Raw genomic sequence first — 23,159 nt, 5'->3', positions numbered from 1 at the left:
AGAGTTGTATGAGTCCCTAATAAAATGTAAACAAATAAAAAATAAATAAAATCTGAAGGAATTGTACTTCATATTTCATGTGTGGGTGTACTTCAGTTTTGGGTGCTGTCACCAGATATTTGGAATTATCTTTAAAGCATTTCCTCAAAAATGAAGGCATCAAGGAGCCCCAGTGGCGTACGAGGATACACACTAGGCGGCTGACGATCAAAATCTAAGGAATAACGTCTGTCTGGATAGAGAAAAATCCATTGCAATTCAATAATATTATTGGCAAGTGAGCAAAAGGTCTGCTTAGTCATGTCAGGTCTTCCCAGAGGATTTACAGCCAATCACACCGAAGGCGATATGACTCAAATCAGAGATCCCACCAAAGCCATACGGAGAGACCACTTCATCTCCACTGCTGTTATTGCTGGGTGTCGCTGAGTGGATTGGAATCAAAGTGACTCCCCTACCTCACAACCAAACTCACTACCGTCGAGTAGATTCTGACCCATGGGACCCTTTGTAATTTTAAGGACGCCCAAGCAGTTAGCTCACCAGGTGTTTCCTACAGAGTAGAGATAGGTTGAACCGCCAACTTTTCTGTTAATAATCCAGCATTTCACTGTTGCATCATCACTTGTATCATCAAGACTCCTTGCCAGTCAGGACCAAAAAGTACCGGAACCTATGAGAGTAGAAAGCCTCCACTGTCTCCCTAGGGGCATCTGGTGGCTTCAAACTGATGACATTGCAGCATAATCACTATGCCACCAGGGCTCCTTCAAACCCACTATACTACCTCTCCCCTTCCTCCTCTCCTCCTCCTCCTCCCCCTCACTACTCTCCAGTTGATGCTGACTCATAGCTACCCCATAGCACAAGGTAGAATGACTCCTGGAAGTTTCTGAGAAAAATTCTTTATAGGAGTAGAAAACCCAGTCTTTCTTCTGTGGAGCAGCTAGTGGTTTTGAACTGTGAAACTTGAGATTAGCACCCCAACAGGTAACCAGTATGCCACCAGCACTCCTATGCACACCCACTAGCAAGACTAAAACCAAAAGAAAGGGAGAGTGTGCAAAGAGTGGAACTCTGATCTGCTGCTACTGGGGAGGTAAAATGGTCCAGCCATTTTGGAAAATACTGTGGAAATTCCTCATTTATCAATGAGCCAACAGTTTCTTCTCTAGGTATGTACTAAAGAGAAATGCATATCTATATTTATATGTTAAATTTTAAGATAGCAGACTTTGGACCTCTACTCAAGATCTCCCTAAACATGAGAACACTTTGTTCTAATAACCTGGCACTCTTTAATGTTCACCTTCCTGACAGATCACTGAAGTCAAAACGGGTGCATAAGCAAATGTGGTGAAGAAAGTAGATGGTGCCCGGCTATCAAAAGACAAAGTGTCTGGGGTCTTAAAGGCTTGAAGTTAAACAAGCAGCCATCTAGCAGGGAAGAAAATAAGCCCACATGGGAAAAGAACACCAACCTGTGTGATCATGAGGTGCCGATGGGATCAGGTATCAGGTTTCAAAAGATCCCAAACAAGCAATTACATTCATGTGAATGGGGGCGTTGGAGTGGAGAACCGAAGCCCATCTGTAGACAATTGGACATCTCCCCACAAAAGGGCTGCAAGGAAGGAGCAATTCAACCAGGGTAGGTACAGTATAGCACTGAGGAAACACACATCATTCCTGAATGCTTCCTCCCCACCCCACCTCCCATGATCACGACCTAGTTTTACCTTACAAATCTGCCTAAACTGGAGAACACACATTGGTACAAATAAGAACTCTCAACACATGGAATTCAGGAGAGAGAACACCCACAGCAACAGTAGTGGGAGTAGCGATATCCTAAGAGTAGCGGGATGGTGGGTGTAGGGGTTGGAAGGGGAGAATGGGAGAACCCATCACAAAGGTAGACATATAGCCCACTCCCCAGGGTGACAAATAACAGAAATATGGGTGAATGGAGACAATGGACAGTGTAAGATACGAAATAACAATAATAATATATAATTGATCAAGGATTCATGAGAGTGGGAGGGTGGGGAAGAGGGGGTAAAAAAGGAGCTGATACCAAGGGCTCAAGTAGAAAGAAATGTTTAGAAAATGTTGATGGCAATATATGTACAAGTATGCTCAATACAATTGAATGATGGATTGCCATAAGATTTGTGAGGGCGCCCAATAAAATGATTAATAAAATACAAACAAAAAACGTGTACACAAATGTTCGGAACAGCATTATTCTCAATAGCCAGTAAGTGGAAATAGTCCAATGGTCTCTAAACAAACAACCCCCACTGGTTTTGAGCCAGTTCTAACACCTGTGACCCTGTAGGACAGAGTCGAACTATCCTCTTGGGTTTCTGAGACTGTAAATCTTCATAGGAGAAGACCTCCTCTTTCTCCTACAGGGAAGATGATGGTCTCGAACTGCCGATCTTGGGATTAGGAGCCTAACACTAACCCACTATGCCAGAGCGGATTTAGAAAAAAAAGCATATGTTGTATTTACAGTTAAGAACTATTCTGTCATAAAAATAAAGTACTGGTATATGCTACATCATGGTTGTGTGCATATGCTAAGTGAAAGAAACTAGTCACAACTATTACATCTGTGTGAGTCTGTCCATGAAAAGCACCCAGGAGAGGCAAATCCTTAGTTCCTGAGGAGAGAGGACACCTGATGGATTGCAAGCAGAATTTTTCTGAGGGATGATGGAAACGTTAGATAATTAGATAGCAATAATGTTTGCACATATCTGTGGCTACACTAAAAACAATGAATTGTACATTTTAAATGGCCCATTTATGTGATGTAATGATGCTGTTATTAAAAAAATGACAAGGACTCCTACTACATAATGAAGCCCTTGCATGATACAAATGGTTGGCATTTGACTACTAACCCAAATCAATGAAGAACTCTGGTGGTGTAGTGGGTTACAAGTTGAGGTGCTAACTGCAAGGTCAATGTATTAGGCTGAGTTGACTAGAGAAACAAATCCAGGGACATTCATATATGAATAAGAACGAGCTTTATATCAGAGTGATTGTACACTAAGAAAACGTCCCAGCCCAGTCCAGATCAAGTCCTTAAGTCTGATAGTAGCCTATATGTCAAATACTAGTCCATAAGTCCTTCAGATTAATGCGGCACATGCAATGATGCAAAACACAGGAAGACCACAGGCCAGTGGGTGCAAAGTCTTGTGGATCCAGTGGCAGTGGCAGCATCTCCAGGGCTCCCACAGGTCTCTGCGTGGCTCCATGTGGCTCGTCAACAGAAAGTGAAAGCAGAGAGAGACAGCAGGGTGGAAGGAAACCTGGTAATCTGCTTCCATGAGGACGCCAGCCAGGAGTTTGTACCTGCTGCTTTAAGCGTGTTTGTACCTGCTGCTTTAAGCGTGTGCTATGCTTTCTGAGCAAAACTAGCCAATTATTTTTGTCAAAAAGTAATCTAATTCACAGGCTTTGACTATATGTTCCTCTTTACATTTGAAGCTCAGAAATACTGCAAAAATTTGGCAACAGCTATGAGTCTCTCATTCAGTGAGTTGTTTCCCCCCTAACCTTTCCAGGAATATCTGGCGTCTGTGTTGATTTTGTTGGTGCTTGCTTCACTGTGCAAAAAAACTATTACGACAGCCCACAAATGCCACCTGTTTGTACAGTCAAGTATTACTGCTGCTCAGGGAAATAATATATAATTACCGGAGAGTGAAGTAAACGGTCACTCACTGGTATCCTTTCAGGTACGTAGGACGTTCCGCAAAACATCTAATGGTCGAGCCTCAGTACCTACGCTTCCACTGAAGGTTCTGCTGCCTGACTGGCAGTGACCTGGCATGTTCTCATTTTTTATTGCTGGATCACAGCTCACTTCAAAAAGCTGTTTGAAAAGTGGGGATTGCCCACAAATGTATGTTTAGGCTTGACGGAGGATATTTGTACAGGGCTGTTTATGTACCTTTGCTGAAAATACATCCCGGACTGTGGGGGAGCTTACAGGGGGTTGTGGCAACCATTTCTTTTGTGACCATTAATTCTAGACTGTCCCAAGGAGTTGGAGAGTAACGATGTCCCAAGTGTCCAACTCTTCCAAGATGTTACTCTGTTCCATTTCCCCCTCACTCCTTCCTTGAGCATTTTCCCTACGCCCTCACATCCCTGAGTCCTCCAGTTCGCTGCACAGAAACTCGGGACACTTTCAGGGAATGTCTCAGGTGCTAGTGGATGCTGTTCAGTCCCAAATCCAGAGGCCAGGCAAAGGAGAGGCAAATGCAAGGTTGAGAGCCAGAAGCCAAAAATATCCTCAAGTCAAAACAGGTCTTCTTGCTTCTTCCACCAAAGTTCAGTGAGGAAAACAGAGGTGAGGCTTTGATGGAGGTTTGGTTTTTAACTTTTAGCTGAACAGACCCCCAAAGAACAAAGGATGGTGTCTTAAGTCACGCCCTCTTGTAGAGTCTAAATGTGGCCCCAAGGAAACAAAGGGTGTGACATGGTTCACACCCTCTACTAACGTCAGGTCTCATCCTAACCCTGTCCTGTGGGGTGGCATAGTGGATAGGCACTGAGTTTGATCTGCAGCTCAAAAACACCAGCCTGCTCCGCAGGAGAAAGGCAGGGCTTTCTACTCCTGTAAAGAGTTATAGTCTCAGAAACCCACAGGGGCAGGTCTACTCTGTCATATAGGGAGAGCATGAGTAGAAATTGACTCGATGGCAGTGAGTGTGTTAGTCTGGATAGACTAGAGAAACAAAATTCATAGACATATTTTATGAGAGAGTTTTACATAAAGGGTAAGTGCATATTAAGAAAGCATCCCAACCCAGTCTAGTCCAAGCCCATAAGTCCAATACTGATCTACAAAATCCTCCTCCAACTCACAAACCACACGCAATGGCGCTGACTGCAGGAGGAAAGCTGAATCAGTGAATCTCAGTGCTGGCAGGGGTCTCCACATGACTGCTCCAGCACCAGGGTTGCATCGGGGTGGGCCATGTGTATTCTCCTCAGGGATGTCTTGCAGGAAGTGAGCCTTGCCAGCTGAAGCAGGGAACTGGCTAAGGCAGCTGCACCCTGGTCCAACCATCAGAGAGCAAGAGACCCGAGAGTCAGAAAGGTGAGGCTCATGGAGTCATTTATCCCTCCACCCTTCAATTAACCCCACATGTGTTCATTGGCCAGGTTGGCACAATAAACCTTAACCAGCACAGTGAGTCTGATTTTATTTTTAGAATCCTGTCCATTAGTTATAATAGAGAACAGCCTCCAAAGTGGCATCATAGCCACGGGCATAGAATTATGATACATTCCTTCCGGAATTTGGGCTGGAAGGCCATATTAATTTATTATAGCTCAGGGACAAAGTTATGAAAAATTAAGCTCACAAAGACCATTGCTCAGTGTACGACTCTGGTGTGTGAAGCTTGTGAGTGTCCAACGAAAGTGCAATGATCGGTCCCTCCCTGTTGAGAAGAAAGAAAATGTCGATAAGAGGGAGAGGATGTGAGTACAAAAATCTTCCAGGAATTGGGAAAGGGATCTAAGCAAAAGAAAGGAGCTGCGACTATTTGAGGAAGGGAGACCCGCCGATCCTGCAGCTCCCCAGAAGCCAAACGCAATTGTCTTTTAAGAAATTGCTGCCCTTGGTGGATAGGAAGGGTAGGTGATTGGTGAAACAGATTCTAAATTCTCTCCATCGTTCATCTGGTCACATCCAGCCATCCTATTCTCCCTCCCACCCTCTCCACAGTTATCCCCCAGAAGACTTGGTTTTCAATCAAGTCGACAAGACTCTCTTAATGTGGAAACCTGATTTGTGAAAAGTATTCTAGGACAGTTCTCGACTCTCAATTTCATGGGCCTCCTGTGAATTAGGTACTTATTTGAGTCTTTCATTTCTCCACCACTAGAGAAATCACTCTAAGGCTCCGGATTCCTACAACAAAATGCCCATTGGTCCATCCTGGTTCTTCACAACTGGGCCAGAGTGCAAGGTTAGGGCAACGGGAGAAAATATTCAAGCTGTCAAAAATGTCACGTTACTTGGATCCTCAAGCAATGCTCATGAAAGGAGCACCAAGAAACCAGCAAAGCAGAAGAGCCAGGAGTCCAGTGTGTCTTTAGGGGCTGAGCGCCTTGGGCATTGGACCTCCTTGGGGCAGCAGACGTCTCTGCCACCAGAGGAGTGACTGAGGAGACCCAACAGCAGCGCTGAGAGTCAGAGGCTGAGGCCGTGGAGGGCTTCTTGGCCGCAGAGCAAGTGAAGCTGAGTGCTTTGGAAGGGGAGGCAGGTGTGTGGAGTGGGGCACCTCTGGGCACTTAATTGAGCTGGCTTTGCTGAGCCACAGAACTGGGGATGAGTGCCTTCGGGCTGAGGGTAGAGTGGAGTGCAGTGACTATTGGGCGCTTGTTAGCTTTAGAACATGGCCCGAGCAGAGCAGAGGTCAAGCCAAGAGGGCCAGAAAGAGGCCTGTCTGCAGGCCTGGCAAGGAAGAAACTGTCCTGACTGAAGCACTGTACACTGAACATTTGTTACCTGCGGTGTGCCCGAATGGCCCCAACATGGTGAGCACTGTCTGTGACTGAACCCAGACACAGAAGTAGAATGCTGAGAGAGGAGGAAAGGGTGGGCGGATGGAGGCATGTCTGACCTCTGCCTGCCGCAATCAGTCTTGGGTGCCGAAGGAGGTCAGAGGTTTGGCTACACTATTTCCACGCCTCCCTTAACATGTACCTTCATATAATTCTCACAAAACCCCAAACTGACCCACTGCCATCGTGTCAATCCCAACCTCAGCCACCCTGTGAAACACGGTAGAACTGCCCCGTGCCTTTCCGAGACTGCAGCTCTTCCTGGGACCGGAGCCAACCAAACAAGACAAAATCGCTTCCATGGAGTCAACCCTGACTCACAGTGACCCCCTGTGGGTTTCTGAGACTGTGTTTGTGGAGTAGAAAGTCCCTTTGTTCTCTCGAGGAGCTGCTGGTGGTTTCAAACTGACAACCATGAGACTCACAGCCCAGCATGTAACCACTACACCATCAGGTTAGTGGTTTCGAAGTCATGACCTTGAAGCTATCAGCCTAACTCATGAACTGCTATGCCACCAGGCCTCCTTCCTATTCTCTGAATGTGTTTAGAGAGATGCGCAAACACCCCTTCTACAAAATCACTTATGGAGAAGAATTTCCCATCTTAAAGTGGTAACCTAGATACACCATTGTGGGATTGTGTGTACATGTTGCTCAGGGCACCGGGGCAGGGCCAGAGTAATTAAATCTCTTACAAACTTAGTAACATAGAGGCCTCAGCCATTGACTAGTGTAATTATTTTATTTCTTGGATGAAAAGAAGACAGGTTTATTTGCAGTATTTTATGTTTAATCATTAGTATTGGATGAATTAAGACCAGAACTAATCAAAGAAACAAATAGCTCATTACTGCTGCTTTGCAAAAGAAAGAAATAATTGATGTTCACACAGGTTAAAGGGACCAAAAAAGGCCTTTAAATAAATGTCAACCTCTCCTTTTCTCTCCTTATAACTTGCTTCCAATACTCTTTAGTCTGTGATCTCTTAGATATTCATTTATTTCCGTGCCCATTTTGTGCAAATCCCAATTAAAAAACCAATCACGTTCTTATTAGATTGGGCTAACAACTCCTCTCATAGGAAGAATACAAATCACAATATTTCATCTATACAATATTGACTTTGTATAACTATAAAGCAATTCAGCCAATGATAAATATCAGAAAATCCAGTTATTACATGAGCAGGGGGAATCATGGAGCCTGAGATTTACTCATGATCATTGATTCGTAGATCAGGGAAGTGCTAGGTAGAAGTACCTTATATGACATGAGAATCTCTTGTGTTATTTATTTAATAATTTTACCCTTATAAGGTCTCTCACATACATTTTTACACCCCCTGTATTCTGCATGATTACAGTGAGTGTGTACTTTCGATTGTGTCTGTTAGCAGTGACCCAGTTGCATTTTACAATCTGCTGGAAATATTGGTATAATTAACATATACTGGTTTTTTGGCCTTTCAAAGGAGCACTACAATTACTAAGTTTAAATTCCAGTGGTGAACCTCATAGGGTGCAATCCTTCCAACTAATTATAAAATAATCCCCCTTTTCCACAGCATCGGGTTGGCATAGGACCCAAACGTGACAGATTATTCATTTGCTTCTGACCACACTGTCACCCACCCTGCCGATTACAGACATTCTTGAACGGTCTCCTTGGTAACAAACTTTAAAGGGAAGGACTTTAAAGGAACCAGTTGTTTCCTATAAATACAAACTTTTACTTTTCCATACAAGATAGAAATGTGTGTGTGTGTGTGTGTGTGTGTGTGTGTGGTTGTGTGGGAGCTACATGTATCGAACAAAGCTGAAACTTCTTTATTCTCCCAAAGGTTTCATAGATGAAAAATAAGACAAAATGCAAAGACTCTTGGGTGAGGAAAATTATGTTGTATTGGATCATACTGTATTGTACTAATTGTTTCCATTTTATTGGTTTTATTGACATAAACAGAACCGTGAGGGTGCAATGTGCTGGTTCTAGAGAGCCAGGTATGGCTGCGCTGAAAGTCCCAGCACAAGGTCACCCAGATGATATTTTATCAAGGCAATATATTACTGAGGTACAGTCTCTGAGAATCAGAGCTTGCTGAATCTTGAACCATCTGATGATTCCTAATAAAGATATAAAACTTAAAATGCTTGAAGGAATGCTACAGAAAAGGATCTGACTTGGATAAAGGGTTAGAACATCCGCCTTCCTCATCTCCAGTACGAGAACTAATTAGTTCACAAAAGATATCTCGAATGCTTTCATACTGGTTAAGCCAGATCAAGACTTCAAAAAGATTCTTCCTAGTTCAGTCACAGCTCAGGAATTGAAACCAGAACAGACCCAAAATTTTGAAAATTGAGTGAACCAGAATGATAACTGGGATGGGGAAAATTACAGATCCAAACCCTGCTGGCAACGTAATCTCCCTCTTAGGCAATAAGGGCAGCGAAAACATTGCGTAGCAACCAAATGCCTTGCCCATCCAACCTGGAGCAGAGTCAGGAGCAGTGGTGCCCTCTCAAAAGTGACAGCGGCCAGCAATGCCGCTTTGGAAGTTGGTCAGGCTCCACAGACCTGTCAATAGCTATTCTGAGTCTCCCATTCCAGGGCCGTGACCCTTCACTTTTCCCATTCTGGCTATTATTCTGGGTCACTCAAAATTTTAAAATGTGGGTCTGATCCAGTTTCGCTTCCCTGGCCATGACTGATCAAGTTCAAACTGTTTATAACCCCCCACCTGCTTTTGGAGATCCTTGGACTGGATTGCTTTGGCATCCAATGCAGCATGCTCTGAATAAGTAAACGACCGTGAATAATATGCAGGATACTTTACGGGGGTCAAAGTCATTACGAAACCCTACACACAATGGATTCCTCACTGGGTGGCTCCCAGAAACGCCTCCAAGGAATCCTGTAGTAAAAATCCATGTTTAACATTTATTAACATGATGCTTCCCAAATAAACTTTGGCCCAGAATGCTTTGTTTAGTTCAAGCCTAATAAAATGATGAGGGATATGAGGTTAGGAAACATTGGTGAGTGTATCAATTAGCGTGCTTTCAGCTGCAGCGTGGACAAATAAAAGAAAACCCCACTGAGTGGCTTTAATCCACAGGGCTGCGTTTTTCTCCCTCATAAAAGGTTGAATGAGAAATGCTGGCTGCCCTGACCTCAGCAACTCCAGTGACTCAGTGTCAGGATTGGCATTCCCAGGATTCTCTTGTCTCTTCCTCCATAGTTATAAGAGAATGGAAACAGCGTTCATCGAAGTTGGTGGGGGGAGGTAGTGAGCTATTGTTAGAAACTGGACTACCTAAGTGGAGCCTTCTTTCCAAAGAACCACAGGGGGACCAGTGGATTGAAGCCAACAAGACAGATCTCTCAGAGGTCCTGGCCAGCCCCTTCTCCTCCAATGATGGAGAGTGAGTGTGTGCTTCCCCTGAAGGCCAGCGGAGATGCAAGCAGCCCCTACCCAGTAGAGAAGGAAGCCTTGGGCAAAATCAGCTCCAAGGGAGCCCCATTGATTGGGGGTTATCTGACTAAAATTACAGTTTGAGAAAAAGAAGGGGAGCAATAACCATAGAGAGGGGACTGTTCGCCCTAGTGAACAGATTGGGCAGTACACATTATTTCACATGAATGCTAGTACCTCCTGGTGGACAGACTGACCCACAGCATGCATTCCGGTATGTTTAGGATGGGTTGTAAATTTAAAACCAAGATCTGGAACTTTTAATTCCTAGTTAAAGTAGAGAGAGAGGAAGAGCGATCATAGAAAGGGAGAGGAAACAGTAAGCAAAGACTTCAGGCTCTAACCACCTAGAAAACTCCTTTCAGAAAGTAGTATGAGCATTAACAACAAGCACGAGGGAAAGCTGAGAAAATGAACACCTTCAAAAACGTCAATGCACAATAAAAAGATCACAAGCCAGACAGCATAAAAACAACAACAACAACATGGCCCATCAAAATGAACATGACAAAGAGAGAGAAGAACATCCAGGTTTGGCCAAATAATTGGGAGATAGATTACAATACTAAACATAGTTAAGGAACTAAGGACAACATATAGACAGTGAGCTAAAGCTAAATAAGGAAAACCATGCAAGAACAAAATGAGAACCTAAAAACAAAAGAAAGAGTAACATAGGACTTACCGTCAGATTTAAATCAGAGAAACCAGCAGATTAGAGGACAGTTAAAGCTACAAATGCTGGAGCAACAAAAGAGGAAGCTCAAGAAGGCTGAGTACACTTTAATCTAATTATGTGACGATGAGATTTAATATAGGCATCATGGAAATTCCAGAAAGAGATAACAAAAAGGGGAAGAACAAATATCTGAGGAAATAATAACAAGGGGAAAATGTCAATGAAACGAAGAGATGAATCTATTAAGCAAGAAGCTCAAAGGATCCCATGCAGGATAAATCCAAAGAAAACTATATCAAAACAGACCATAGGCTCTCACAAATTAAAGACAGAATCCTCAAAGCAGTGAAAGAGGCAGATAGCCATGCACAAAGGATCCCCAATAGGATTTCATTATGATTTTTAAAAGAAATTTTGGGCGCCAGAAAGCAATAGATGATACGTTTAAAGTGCTGGAGGGGGGTGGGGTGGGGGAGGGGTTAGCAAGCAAGAATACTATATCCAGAGAAACTATTCTTCACACATAAGAGTGAAATTAAAACATCCCCAGAGAAATAGAAGCGGAAGGAGATTGTAGCTACCATTCAGCCCTAAAAAACCACTAACAGGGGTTCTATACATGGAAGGGAGAGGACACTAGAAAACAATTCAAAGCTATACATAAAGAGAAAGATGCCCAGTAAATGGAAATAAGTTGACAAGTATATGGACCAGTAATAAAGTATTCCTATTTGATAATTCTAAATATTCGGCCCTTCGTGGTTTTTAATAACACATATATAATTACGTTACAGGGCACAGGAATATAAAGAGATAGTGATACCAACAAACAGGGGAGTGGGATAGTATAGAGATAGAATTTCTTGTATCCTACTGAAGTTTTAAGTTGGTACCAACTTATCCTTGTATATGATAAATGTAAGCACTTACAGTGTCATAGTCATGGTAACCACACAGAAAATATGTTACAAGCATATAAAAATGGATCAAGAGGCACGAAGGAAGGAGAAAGATGGCTGAAGTGGCCTCCTGTCTGCAATTATAATGGTGTAAACAGACCAAATGCCGCTATGAAGTGGCAGAGTAGCCGTTTGCATCTTTAAAAAAGGACTCGACTGTCTGAAGTTTACATACATTAAATTCAGGGTCCCATTTAGGTTGGAAATAAAAGGATGGAAAAATATTCCATACAAATTATAACCAAAAGAAAGCTGAGGAAGAAAACTTAGTATCAGAGAAACAAAGTAGTGTTTACAAAAAGAAATACGTTAGGAAAGATAAAGACTGATATTACGTGGTAAAATAATCAAGAACACGTAATAGTCATAAATGTATATGCACTCAAAATGGGGCATCTAAACATATAAAGAAAATATATGTAAAATAATAGAGAAATGAATACAATACTATAATAATTGTTATGGAGCCCTGGTGGGGTTGTGCTGCGATCCGTATAGTCAGCAGTTCAAAACCATCAGCAGCTCCACAGGAGAAAGAGGAGACTTTCTACTCCCATAAACAGTTATAGGCTGGGAAACTCACAGAGGGCCGCTGAGTCAGCATTGACGGTGAGAGAGAGAGAGAGAGAGAGAGAGAGAGAGAAAATAATAGTTAGAGATGGCAATACACCAGTCTCAATATTGCATAGAACATCTGGGGAGATCAACAAGACTACAGAGTGCCTGAATAACACCATAAACCTACCAGACTGAACAGACATATACAGAACACTTCACTCAAACACAGCACAATATACATCTGTGCTCCGGTGCATACAGATAATTCTCCAGAATAGACCATATTTTGGCCACAAAGCAAGACTGAAATTTAAAAGACTGAAATGATAGAAGTAATTTCCCACTACACTTGAGTGGAGCTAGAAATCAATAACAGAAAGAAAAATCTGGAAGACACACAACCATATGGAAATTAAACAGCACACGATGAAACTATCAATAGGTCAGGGGAGAAATCAAAAGAGAAATCACAAATTTCCCAGCGTAAAACTGAAAGTACAACATAGTAAAAGTAACAGCAGCAAAGGCAATGCCCAGAGTGGCACCTACGTCAATAAATGTGGATATTAGAGCACCAAACCTCAAACGAGTCGCCTCACTGGACAACTCCAGGAGGAAAAGAAAAGAAAAGTGGACAGAGCGTAAGCCTGCCTGAGAAAGTAAGGAACAAAAATCAGAAGAGAAAGGGATAAAACCAAACCACATAAAAAGAGAATCAATAAAACCAGGAGATTTTTTTAACCTGGTAAATCATTAGCTAGGTTGACAAAGAAAAAAGAGAATATGTATAAATAGCCAAGATATGAAGTGAAAGGGACATTACAACTGACCCACAGAAAGACAGAACTGTGAAGGAATATTATGAACAATTATACAGCAACAAACTGGCTGTGTTTATGGTTCCTATCTGCACCAGTGTCCATCCTCTGGTCTAGCCAGACTTGCAAGGTAGAATTGGGATCATGATAGTGTGAATAGTGGGGGGGGGGGGGGGAGGGGAGGATTGGTTCTTGCTCATATGCTACTACCTGAAATGGTGGAATGCCAACCAGTTCTTTTTGGTACAGTGATTTCCCCCATTTTCTCTGTATTTTTTTCCAATGTGTTTCTTGCATTATCCTATATTGCCTATAGAATCTTGTAAATTGCAATTTGAGGCCTGGATATTTCTTGAGTTCTTCCAGTTTCAGATATGCTGAGTGTGTTCTTCCCTTGGGGTTTTCTTATTCTAGGTCCTTGAACTTTTCATTATATTTGGCTTTGTCTTCGGGAACTTCCCTTTGAAGTTTTCTATTCAGCTCCTTGACTTCATCCATTCGTCCATTTCCTTTAGTTACTCTCTGATTTAGAGCAAATGTTAGAGTCTCTTCTGACATCCACAGGGGCAGGGGGGAATCATGCAAATAAGTTGTGCGGGACCCTAACAAGGGGGTTGGTCAGTTTTGTCATTCCACTTGGTTTTAAACGAGCCAACTCATAGGTAGAGAGAACCTCAAGACTCATAAAAAAAAAGAAGAGCCAGGAGAGGAGAATGACCTGTTTCTAGTGCTGATCCTGAGAAGCCCAGACCTGGGCCACCAGAGACAGCAGGAGTGGAAGGGAAGTAACAGAGAAATGGCAGCAGGACTAGGAGACAAAAGTGGTGGCTTCCTGGTTTGAGTGCCTACAGAAAGGCAGATTTGATGTCAGAGGGCAGTGCCTCAGGGCACTGATCAGTCAGAACTAGAATTGCAGTCTTAGGGAGCTGGAACAGAATGCCTTAGGGCAAGGAGGTGCTTTATCCATGGGTGTAGATAAAGGGGGTTGTGCAGACCTCAGAGGCAAGGTACATGAAGCAGGGTTGTGCCTGTGGGTGTTGCTGAGAGAAGGCTGCCCCATTGGAGAACTATAACCATTGGAGAACTCCCCGTTGGAGCCTCGATTGTAACCTGTTGCTTCCCCCAGTAAATCCCGTAATGATATTGTCTGTGAGTCCATGTGTCCTCTTGCAATGGATTACCAAGTTCAGCCGAGTAGAGAATGCTACGGGAAGGCCAGTTGTTAAGCCAAGGGTGCGTGGAGGTCTGCCTGCCTAGCCTCGGCCTCACAGGAATACTCGCCCTGGAGTGGCTGATGCTGCATCTCTGTTCTCCTCCCCCATTGTGAAGTTAGAGGTGGCCAGATGATGCCTCCATGCCATTTTCACAGGGGGAGAACCCTAACGGAAAGGTCATGGGAAGATTAGGGCATACACCAGTTATTGCAATTGCTGAATTGACAAAACTTGTGTGATGTATTTACAATGACCAATTAGTAGCTGCTGAAGATGCTTATACACAACCTCAAAGCTCACGGTTTCCTTGGTTTCGAAGCTTAGTGTCATGGTTCCAGGGGTCATCCCACTTAATTGGACGAGCTTAGTGTTTCTGTTCTTTCTCCTAGTTGCAATTGTGCAGTGTCTGGGGCACAATCAGTCTCTATTCACCAGGGACACCAGAGGACGGAGCCAAGATATAGAACATAGGATGATTGCCTCCATGAACACCTGCCTCCTTTGCCATGAAACCAGAACTGGATGGTACCAAGCTACTATTACTAAGCGTTTATTTTGATTAACTAGTCCATAAAATAATCCTGATCAAAAAGGTGTGAAATGCAGAATAAAATGACAATTTTCCCTGGACCCATGAAGGTTGGAGGAACTCCTGAAGCTATCTTAAACTCCAAAATAGTCTTGCTTAACTCTTAATAAAAAAGCATTATGCTCTTTTAAGAACTATCTCTATGGGGGTGGGGGGGAAGAACTATCACAATGGGGTGAAACTGATAATAAAACTCAACTCACTAACATCCAGCCAGTCAATGCGGACTCATAGCAACCCTACAGAACAGGGCCGAACTGCCCTGTGAGTTACCCACCTAAGTCTTTACGGGCGCAGAAAGCCTCGGCTTTCTCCTGAGGAGCAGCTGGTAGTTTTGAACTGCAGGCCTTGAGGATCACAGCCCAAAGAGTAGCCATTACAACACCAGAGCTTCTCATCCAACTGATAACAGCAGCTAGAAAGCGGGAAGCCTTAGGGGCCAGTGAATTTGTTAATAGTAAGAAAGCTCGGGAAGGGTGAGAATGCACAACTAGAAGCATGTAATCAGTGTCACTAAGAGGTACACGTAGAAATTATTGATGTGTATTGTGTTGTGTATATTCCCAACAAAATTTTCAAAATCATTGAAAATGTTTGAAAAAGAATGCAAACAAAAGAGAAGCAGCTCAGCCCTGTCCTTCCTACCTCTGCCATCCACCTTGCTTCCTCCTTGGTCTGAGAGGGCCCTTCCTTCTACCAGCCACGGCAGATCGGCTGTCTACTTGTGACCTCATCTTTCTTTTTGTCGTCTCCAGTCATCATACACTTCCCTGCACTTCAACTGCTGCCCGCATAGGACCTTTCTCTTCTTTACCGGTAATCATTCCCAAGGGCTTCCCATGCTAAAAGAAAGGTTACTCTTACACTATCTTTTCCCTGGGCCTACAGCTTCAGCCTCGCACTGTTCTCCAACTACTTGCAAGCTCACCCTTGTAGTGAACTTATTCACTCTAATCACCATTCCGTAGCCTCTTCCGCTTGGAAGACTGCTTGTTGGATGAAGTCCATGCAGTTGAGACTCGCTTCTTCCTCAGCTTGTCACAGTTTGTGGTCATCTTTCTGGCCTTGACTCCCATTTCAATAAGGCTAGTGCTACAAGGCTTGGCCCTGGTTGTGCAGGAGTCGTGCCTTGGGCTGCTGGTGGCAAGGTCCGTAGTTCAAAACCAGCAGCAGCTCTGCTGGAGAAAGCTGGGGGATTTCTACTCCTGTAAAGTGTTACAGTCTTGCATACTCACAGGAGCAGTTCCATTTATTCTAAAGTCACTGAATCAGCATGGACTCAGCAAAGCGCTACAAAGAGCAGTTAGGTGGAAGGCTAAATAAGACCCAGGAGCTAACCTGAGATTAAGGAAATACAAGTCGTATAAATTAATAAAAACTAACTGGTAAGGGTGTAGTGACAAAGGGAGATGACAAAAAATATGGAGAGATTTCCAGTTGTGACGTGCAGGGGAATAGACCTGTACTCACTATGGCAGGTGACAGAGAGCTGGGACATTTGAGTGGCCACCTAAGTGGCAGAGAAAGGTATGACCCACATTTAATTTAAAGCTATTTTGCATTTGAGGATCCTTGGATCCAAATAAAGGTACTAATATGACTTTAGTGCTCAGGGGGGAAATTTGGACTTAAGAAGAAAATGTAACAATGTATAAGTGCCAGAATAAGAACATAAGCCAGGGACTATGAAGGGAATTGTTCGTTAAAAATGTCCAGCTAGTCAGGATGCAGGGTAGCAATGATGAAACATATAACTTTCCTCCAGTTCCTAAATGCTTCCTCCCCACCATCATGATCCCAATTCTACCTTATAAATCTGGCTAGACCAGAGGATGTACACTGGTACAGATAGGAACTGGAAACAGAGAATCCAGGACAGATGATCCCTTCAGGACCAATGGTGAGAGTAGTGATAGCGGGAGGGTGGAGGGAAGGTGGGGTAGAGAGGGGGAACCAATTTCAAGGCTCTACATGGGACATCCTCCCTAGGGGACGGACAACAGAAAAGTGGGTGAAGGGAAACATTTGACAGTGTAAGATAGGACAAAAGAATAATTTATAATTTATCAAGGGTTCATGAGGGAGGGGGGAGGGGGGAGAAAGGGGTAAAATGAGGAGCTGATGCCAGGGGCTTAAGTGGAGAGCAAATGTTTTGAGAATGAGGGTAATGGATGTATAAATGTGCTTTATGCAACTGATGTATGTATGGATTATGATGAGTTGTATGAGCCCCCAATAAAATTTTTAAAAATGTTCTAGCACATATTAATTTCTGCTATCTACAAATGTAATTATTATTCAATTCTGCACACCTCATATGATGATTTTCTAATTTTATAATGTACCATATTGCACAACAAGATTTTAAGGCTCTTGAAGAATACCATCTTTGGACAATATAAGGTACATACTGTCATTCATCAACCTTTTCTACAAGTATCTGTTGTTGCCAGGTAATATAGCTAATATAGAATACATCTTTAAGCAGCTTTTTCAATTGGACAGGATCGAATACATATCTTTATACTGGAAAGAGAGATTAAAGATGATCTAGGTCAAAGGCTAGAACCTCCAAACAAGCTTTGAAGCAAAGCAAATTTGTAAGCTTGTTCACAAAAGACAGCCACAAATGTAAAAAAAAAGTGCTTTTACTTTTCAACCAAAAGAGTAAGTTGACAAACAGTTTGTTTACTGATATAGTCTTAATAATGTCTTACTATATGCCCTAAAGCAACATGATTATTTCATCAAAGTTAAGATGGCAGGACAGATGTAATTTGTGTCAAGTTTAAAATGGAAGTCAACAGTTCTTTAAAATACTTCTGGAAAATTACCCATTGATAATACTCTGTGAAATTGTAAATAGAATAACTTAACGTTACTAAAATTTTGTTTATACAACAATTAACAAAGACATGCTCCTAAGGTATCAAGCGGCAACTCAAAAGTAAACAGAAGAAATGTAAACAGCTATATCAACCATCAGCATTTATGAGTGCAGTTTAGAGCAAGGGTATTCAAACTACGCCGGCCTGGGCGGCCAGTCCAAAATGCAAGCAGCAGCACGTGCCAGCGTGGAAATGAGCTCGCCAGTAACACACTGGCTCCGCTGACCTCCTCACGGCAAGCCCTTCGTGGGAAAGGAAGCGATGTGCTGGTTTGATTCGGACGCCCGTGCCTTACTCGGCTTGCTACGGACTGGAGAGCAGGTGCTGTTTGTCTCTTTAAAGTGACATTTTAAGTTTGCTGCGTAAAGTTAGGTTAAAACTTCACAGTGGGGAACAAATTTAAAATGACAATTACAATGATCACCTATGCATTATTGGTGTTCGAATTCTACCAAGGGATCTAATCAAAAAATCAAATTACACTTTATAAAATTCCCACAATTTAACATTACATGCAGCTAAGTTGAAACATTCCTGACAAATATTAACTTAAGTGGGGTTTCTCTAGATATACCTTTTATTGTTTCCAACCTTGAGAGAAAAAAAATAAAGGAATTGATTTATTTGTAAATAAATTTTCACATTTCAACTTTAGGAAAAGACCAGGTTGTATAACATGCGCACTATAAAGCCTTATGTTAAAAAAGGTATAGAAATTTACAGAGTGCACATTCAATCATTTATGGGGGAGAAAGATGTGAATTGTTTTTTGATTCTGCAGAGAAAAAGAAAGCTGACACAGCGTTTCTTAAAGAAATGATGTAACATCCAAAGTGAGACTCTCTTCTGATTTCCGTGAGAGTACGGCACATTCCCCAGGACTTTCAGTGCAGCGTGATCTCTTGGAACATGGTCATTGTCTCATGTTCCAATGACTGACACGGTCGACCTGCAAAGCTTAATGCTGAAGGCAAGTAAGTGGACAACTGACAACTTAGAAACAATAGTTTGAAATATAAATGCCTTAAATTGCTTCTGCTTGGCTAGTTTATTGGACCCAAAAACTGCTTCTTAAAGTTTTCATTGCATATTTACATGTGATAACAAGAGTGTTCTTTGGCACCTGAGTTTAGCACAACATAATAGAGCAAGGAATCTCTATGAGAAAAATGTTTAGACTATATAGAATCTTCTATACAAATATACATAAATCTATACATATATACATACATGCACACACATGAAAGTAAGATACTAAAAAATGTTCAAGATATTTACCATTTGGCCTGATAAATTTACTGGATGGTTAATAAAAGTTCAGTTTATTTTTTTCCTTCTGTTTAAAGAATCTGAGGTTTAATCAAAATTTCAAAGACTTAAAGTTTTTAAAGTAATCTATGGGAACATGCAGGTTATTTTAAAATCAAAATCGTTTTTTATATAGTATGTGGTCATGAGGCCACAGTGATCTTGATATGATCATTTAATCAGCTCTGTGATAGTCACCAGGCAGAAATTCATCAAAGATTCCCCAAGGGTAAATTGCCCATCCATCAGCACTGAACCCCTGATGAAAGTTTCTGCTCTTTTGAACTGGTCTGAGTAAAAGATCATACTTCCAGGCTACTCTGCAAATGGCCTTCTGCTGATGTGCTCAGCACTCACTGGGAATTTTACCCAAGGAGTGTAGAACAGCTTGATGTCTCCATGCTGACTAATCACATCAGCCTGGCTGCTGCTGATCAACCCTATTTGCAACCTGCCTGGTGCTGTGTGGTATTATTTATACGCACTTCTAAGGTTCTGACTAATTTATAGTCTAAAACTTTGAAGACATAAAAATTCTGAATGTCAAGTCTGTCAACATGTTCGTTTAATAATAACAATAACAATTCATATTGAAATTAATATTCAATTAATAAAAATTCATGGATGACTGAAAGTAGAGTGCATTTAGCTTTGCCAAAGTTTCTCTCTCAAAGTCATTTGGAATTTGGAAAGTCTATTTGTCACCGTCCATAACTTATGAGATCCGACGTATGCTGAGAGTGGTGAGAAGACACTGGGGTTGAAAAGGAGAACATCCTCTGACCTGGTCAGGTGTTTAACACTTTCGATGTTCTAGTCCCAGGGCCGCTTTCATGTAGCAGACCTCGTATAATCGAAGTTGTATGCAGTTTCAAAATACTTGAGATTGAAAAACACTTTAGATTTTAAGCTGTTTCTTGAACACCAAGTGTATTTTGACTTACTAAACTTGACACTGTTTTCCTAAACAAATTCCGTCCATGGAGGAGCATGGCAATAGGACTCACTTCAGCGGGTGAAAATGGTTAAATTAAAATTCTTCATTTTATTCAGTTTATATAAATTATAATACAACTCAAGCCACTTTTTCCCCGATATGTAAAAACGTTTTTATAAATTCATCTAAACTTAAATTCTTTCATAAACATGTAAACTCACATGTGCAATTTTATTTTTTGTCATATATTTAAATAATTTCTTCTCTGTAGAGTTGCTAATTCAAGATAGAAAATAAAATTATGTTTGAAACCAGTAACTGAATATAAAAGCATTTCCCTAAGTCCTTCTATGCAAAAAATGCATTTACAATATAAACATGCCATAGGTGAAGGTGCACACGAGCACACACTGGGGCGGACTTGAGCCAGGGAGGTGCTAACAGAGCACGTCAGAAACTAGTTCATGGGGATTGGGCAACGAGTCATCAAATCGAAATCTTTTGGACACCATGCTGCTGTCCTCCGGGATGTTCTCTTTGTCTTCTCGGCCACCACAGGTGCCGTTACAGGGGACTTTCGAGGTCTTGTCTTCAGAAGGCCTTACTGTCTGACCCTGAATCTGAGAGGAACTGGAAGTTTCTTCAGGGTGAAACAAGTTTCCAAAGTCCCACTGCTGTAGCCAAGAATGAGAAAGGCAGATTTCTGCTGTTGGTCTTTGACTTTGGGGAGCGGGAAGAGAAAGCAAGGGAAGGTTGAAAATTAAACATCAATTTTAAAATGTTGGCAGTTTGTCAGAAGACAAACAGCAGATATTTCACTGATCATGAAACCACATGTATTTATTAAATAAAACCCAAACAGTACAAAAGGAGTAACAGTTAATATTTATTAAATATTTACTTAAGTTCTGTTCTATATATGCCTCACATATGTTATCTAACATATTAATCACAAGAAACTTAAGAAATGGGTGTCTATTACGCTCTTGATTATTAATATCAAGAGACTAGGATCCCGCCGGAGAGCTCATCAGCTAGCACTAGTGAGGGTGAATGGAACCTTGACTGTGTGCTTACTTATTACACCATGTTACATCTCACGAAGACAAGAAACACAGTATCTTTTTCCATTCTCCCATTTCCCATGCCCACTTCCTATGCATGCACACGTGCACATTCACAAGTTTACATGTATGTCCCATTATTTCCTGAACTTTGCTTTCTGCTTCCACATAGCTCCAACAGCTTCCTACATCCGTAAGAGGAAATTAAGTCACTTACACCTAGATTAGGACTCTTCCATGAGTGTAAGCCATAACTTACTTCACCAGCCTTAATGCTTCCAGAATTTTGACATTATAAGTAATACAGCGATGAACAATAATAAAATGTTTTTACTGATAACTGATAACTACAAGGTCAGCAATTTGAAATCAACTCCTTAGGAGAAAGATGAGGCTTTCTACTCTCGTAAACACTTTAAAAAGTCTTAGAAACCCACGGGGGCAGGTTCTGCCTCTGTCTGATAGGGTCGCTAGGAGTCAGAATTGGCTCAATAGCAGTGAGGTTAGTTTGGACTTTTGAATAGTACACAAGAGAAAAATAGCCCAACTTTTCTCTTTACTCCCAAATCTCCTGCTATATATTTTGTTTGAAGTTACATATTTACTGTTTAATAAACTTTCATACCATTTCTCCATTCAACTGCAAACTTTAGAGCATACTACTACTTTATGTTAGAATTAATCCTTGTCAATAAGCATATTTAAGTAAATTGATGTTGTTACTTACTCTGGGTTTTTTACTAAAAGGCTCTGGATAAAGTCCGTGGCCAGCTGTGAAACTGATGAGAATGTTTCTTCTGAATAATCCACATTTACTTGAGAAATATTGAGATATGTTTCTTGATTATCTTCCCCCACAAATGGGGACGTATGCGTTACTAGCATATATGCTATTATGCCAATGTTCCTGGAAAACAATGGAAAACAAGCAAGTTAGGAACTGTGCTCATCCTAAAATATTCACACAAAGTTTAATCAATACTCTCTATATTCCTGTCCTCAAGACTTATACAGTTAAATCACAGATTTAGATTTCTATTAAAAGTTCTTATTTTATTAAAATTAAAATAGTTGTGTGACCTCAAATTCTGTCTTCCAGAAAAATGGAATGAGTGTGTGTGATACAATTATTTAAAAATACAATATATTACACGTGCATCATTACAGGCACAATTTGCCCTTCACACTGACACTGCTCTGAGGACACATAGTCGCTCAAAGAACAGCGCTGTCCAGTGTCTAAGGGCACAGCAACGATCTGTGAAATGTGAATAGGTTTTCTGGGCCTTTTAAAAAAGGCAAATAAACCAAGACCAAAGCAGTTCCAGTCAAGTCAATTCTGACTCATATCAACTTCAGGGTTTGCCAGTGAGGGAAACACAATGTTAGGCAGGCAAATTTCTTTACTATACAACAGTGGTTCTCAACCTTCCTAGTGCTGTAACCCTTTAATAGTTCCTCATGTTGTGGTGACCCCCAAACATAACATTATTTTTGTTGCTACTTCATCACTGTCATTTTGCTACTGTCATGAATCAAGCAACTCCTGTGAAAGGGTCATTTGTTCCCCAAAGGGGTTGCGACCCACAGGTTGAGAATCTCTGCTACAGAACTTTTCAGAGCCATATATTAATGAGAAATCTGGTGCTCAAGGGCCAGAATAAAAAGACAATCCAGCACAACGTCTCTCTCAGTTATTTACCCACAGAACCTTCTGCAAGGAGAACCCATTGATCGTTTCATAGAACACAGCGAATCAGTCTAAACTCTCCCACTTGCTCTGTGGTCTGTCCCCATACTGGTTTTCCCAGTTCAACTCCTAGTGTCAGTTCTGGTTCTGTTGCTATGCGGCAGCCACAGAGACCCTCAGAAGCATCCAGAGGTGCTCCCGTATTATACAAAGCTTTTATATGGATGACCTCATTTTCAAGCTTAGCACATGCCTTTCTAAACCTTCTTCTTGACCTACATCACATGTCTCCCATGTCATAGAACCTAACTGCTTGGCTGCTACAGTTTACATTCATCGGAGGGTCCTCAAGCATTCAAATAGATTCAATGGCATTT

The 23,159-nt window shown here is 41.8% G+C and overlaps 1 protein-coding gene across 1 annotated transcript in view; it reads right to left on the bottom strand.

The window, feature by feature from the left end:
* Nucleotides 1-18,466: 18,466 nt before the first annotated feature.
* STK17B (serine/threonine kinase 17b) overlaps nucleotides 18,467-23,159 on the bottom strand; it is a 32,086-nt gene continuing 27,393 nt past the window's right edge. Inside the window, exons 7-8 of the mRNA XM_075530395.1 lie at nucleotides 21,820-21,999; nucleotides 18,467-20,748 (exon numbers count right to left, since the gene is read on the bottom strand). Of these exons, the coding sequence (XP_075386510.1) occupies nucleotides 20,466-20,748; nucleotides 21,820-21,999 (463 nt within the window). The 3' untranslated portion in view covers nucleotides 18,467-20,465. The remainder of the gene's footprint in view (nucleotides 20,749-21,819; nucleotides 22,000-23,159) is intronic.

Source organism: Tenrec ecaudatus, chromosome 13, assembly GCF_050624435.1.
Source record: "Tenrec ecaudatus isolate mTenEca1 chromosome 13, mTenEca1.hap1, whole genome shotgun sequence".
Taxonomy (NCBI): domain Eukaryota; kingdom Metazoa; phylum Chordata; class Mammalia; order Afrosoricida; family Tenrecidae; genus Tenrec; species Tenrec ecaudatus.
This window is presented reverse-complemented; position numbering and strand designations above follow the sequence as displayed.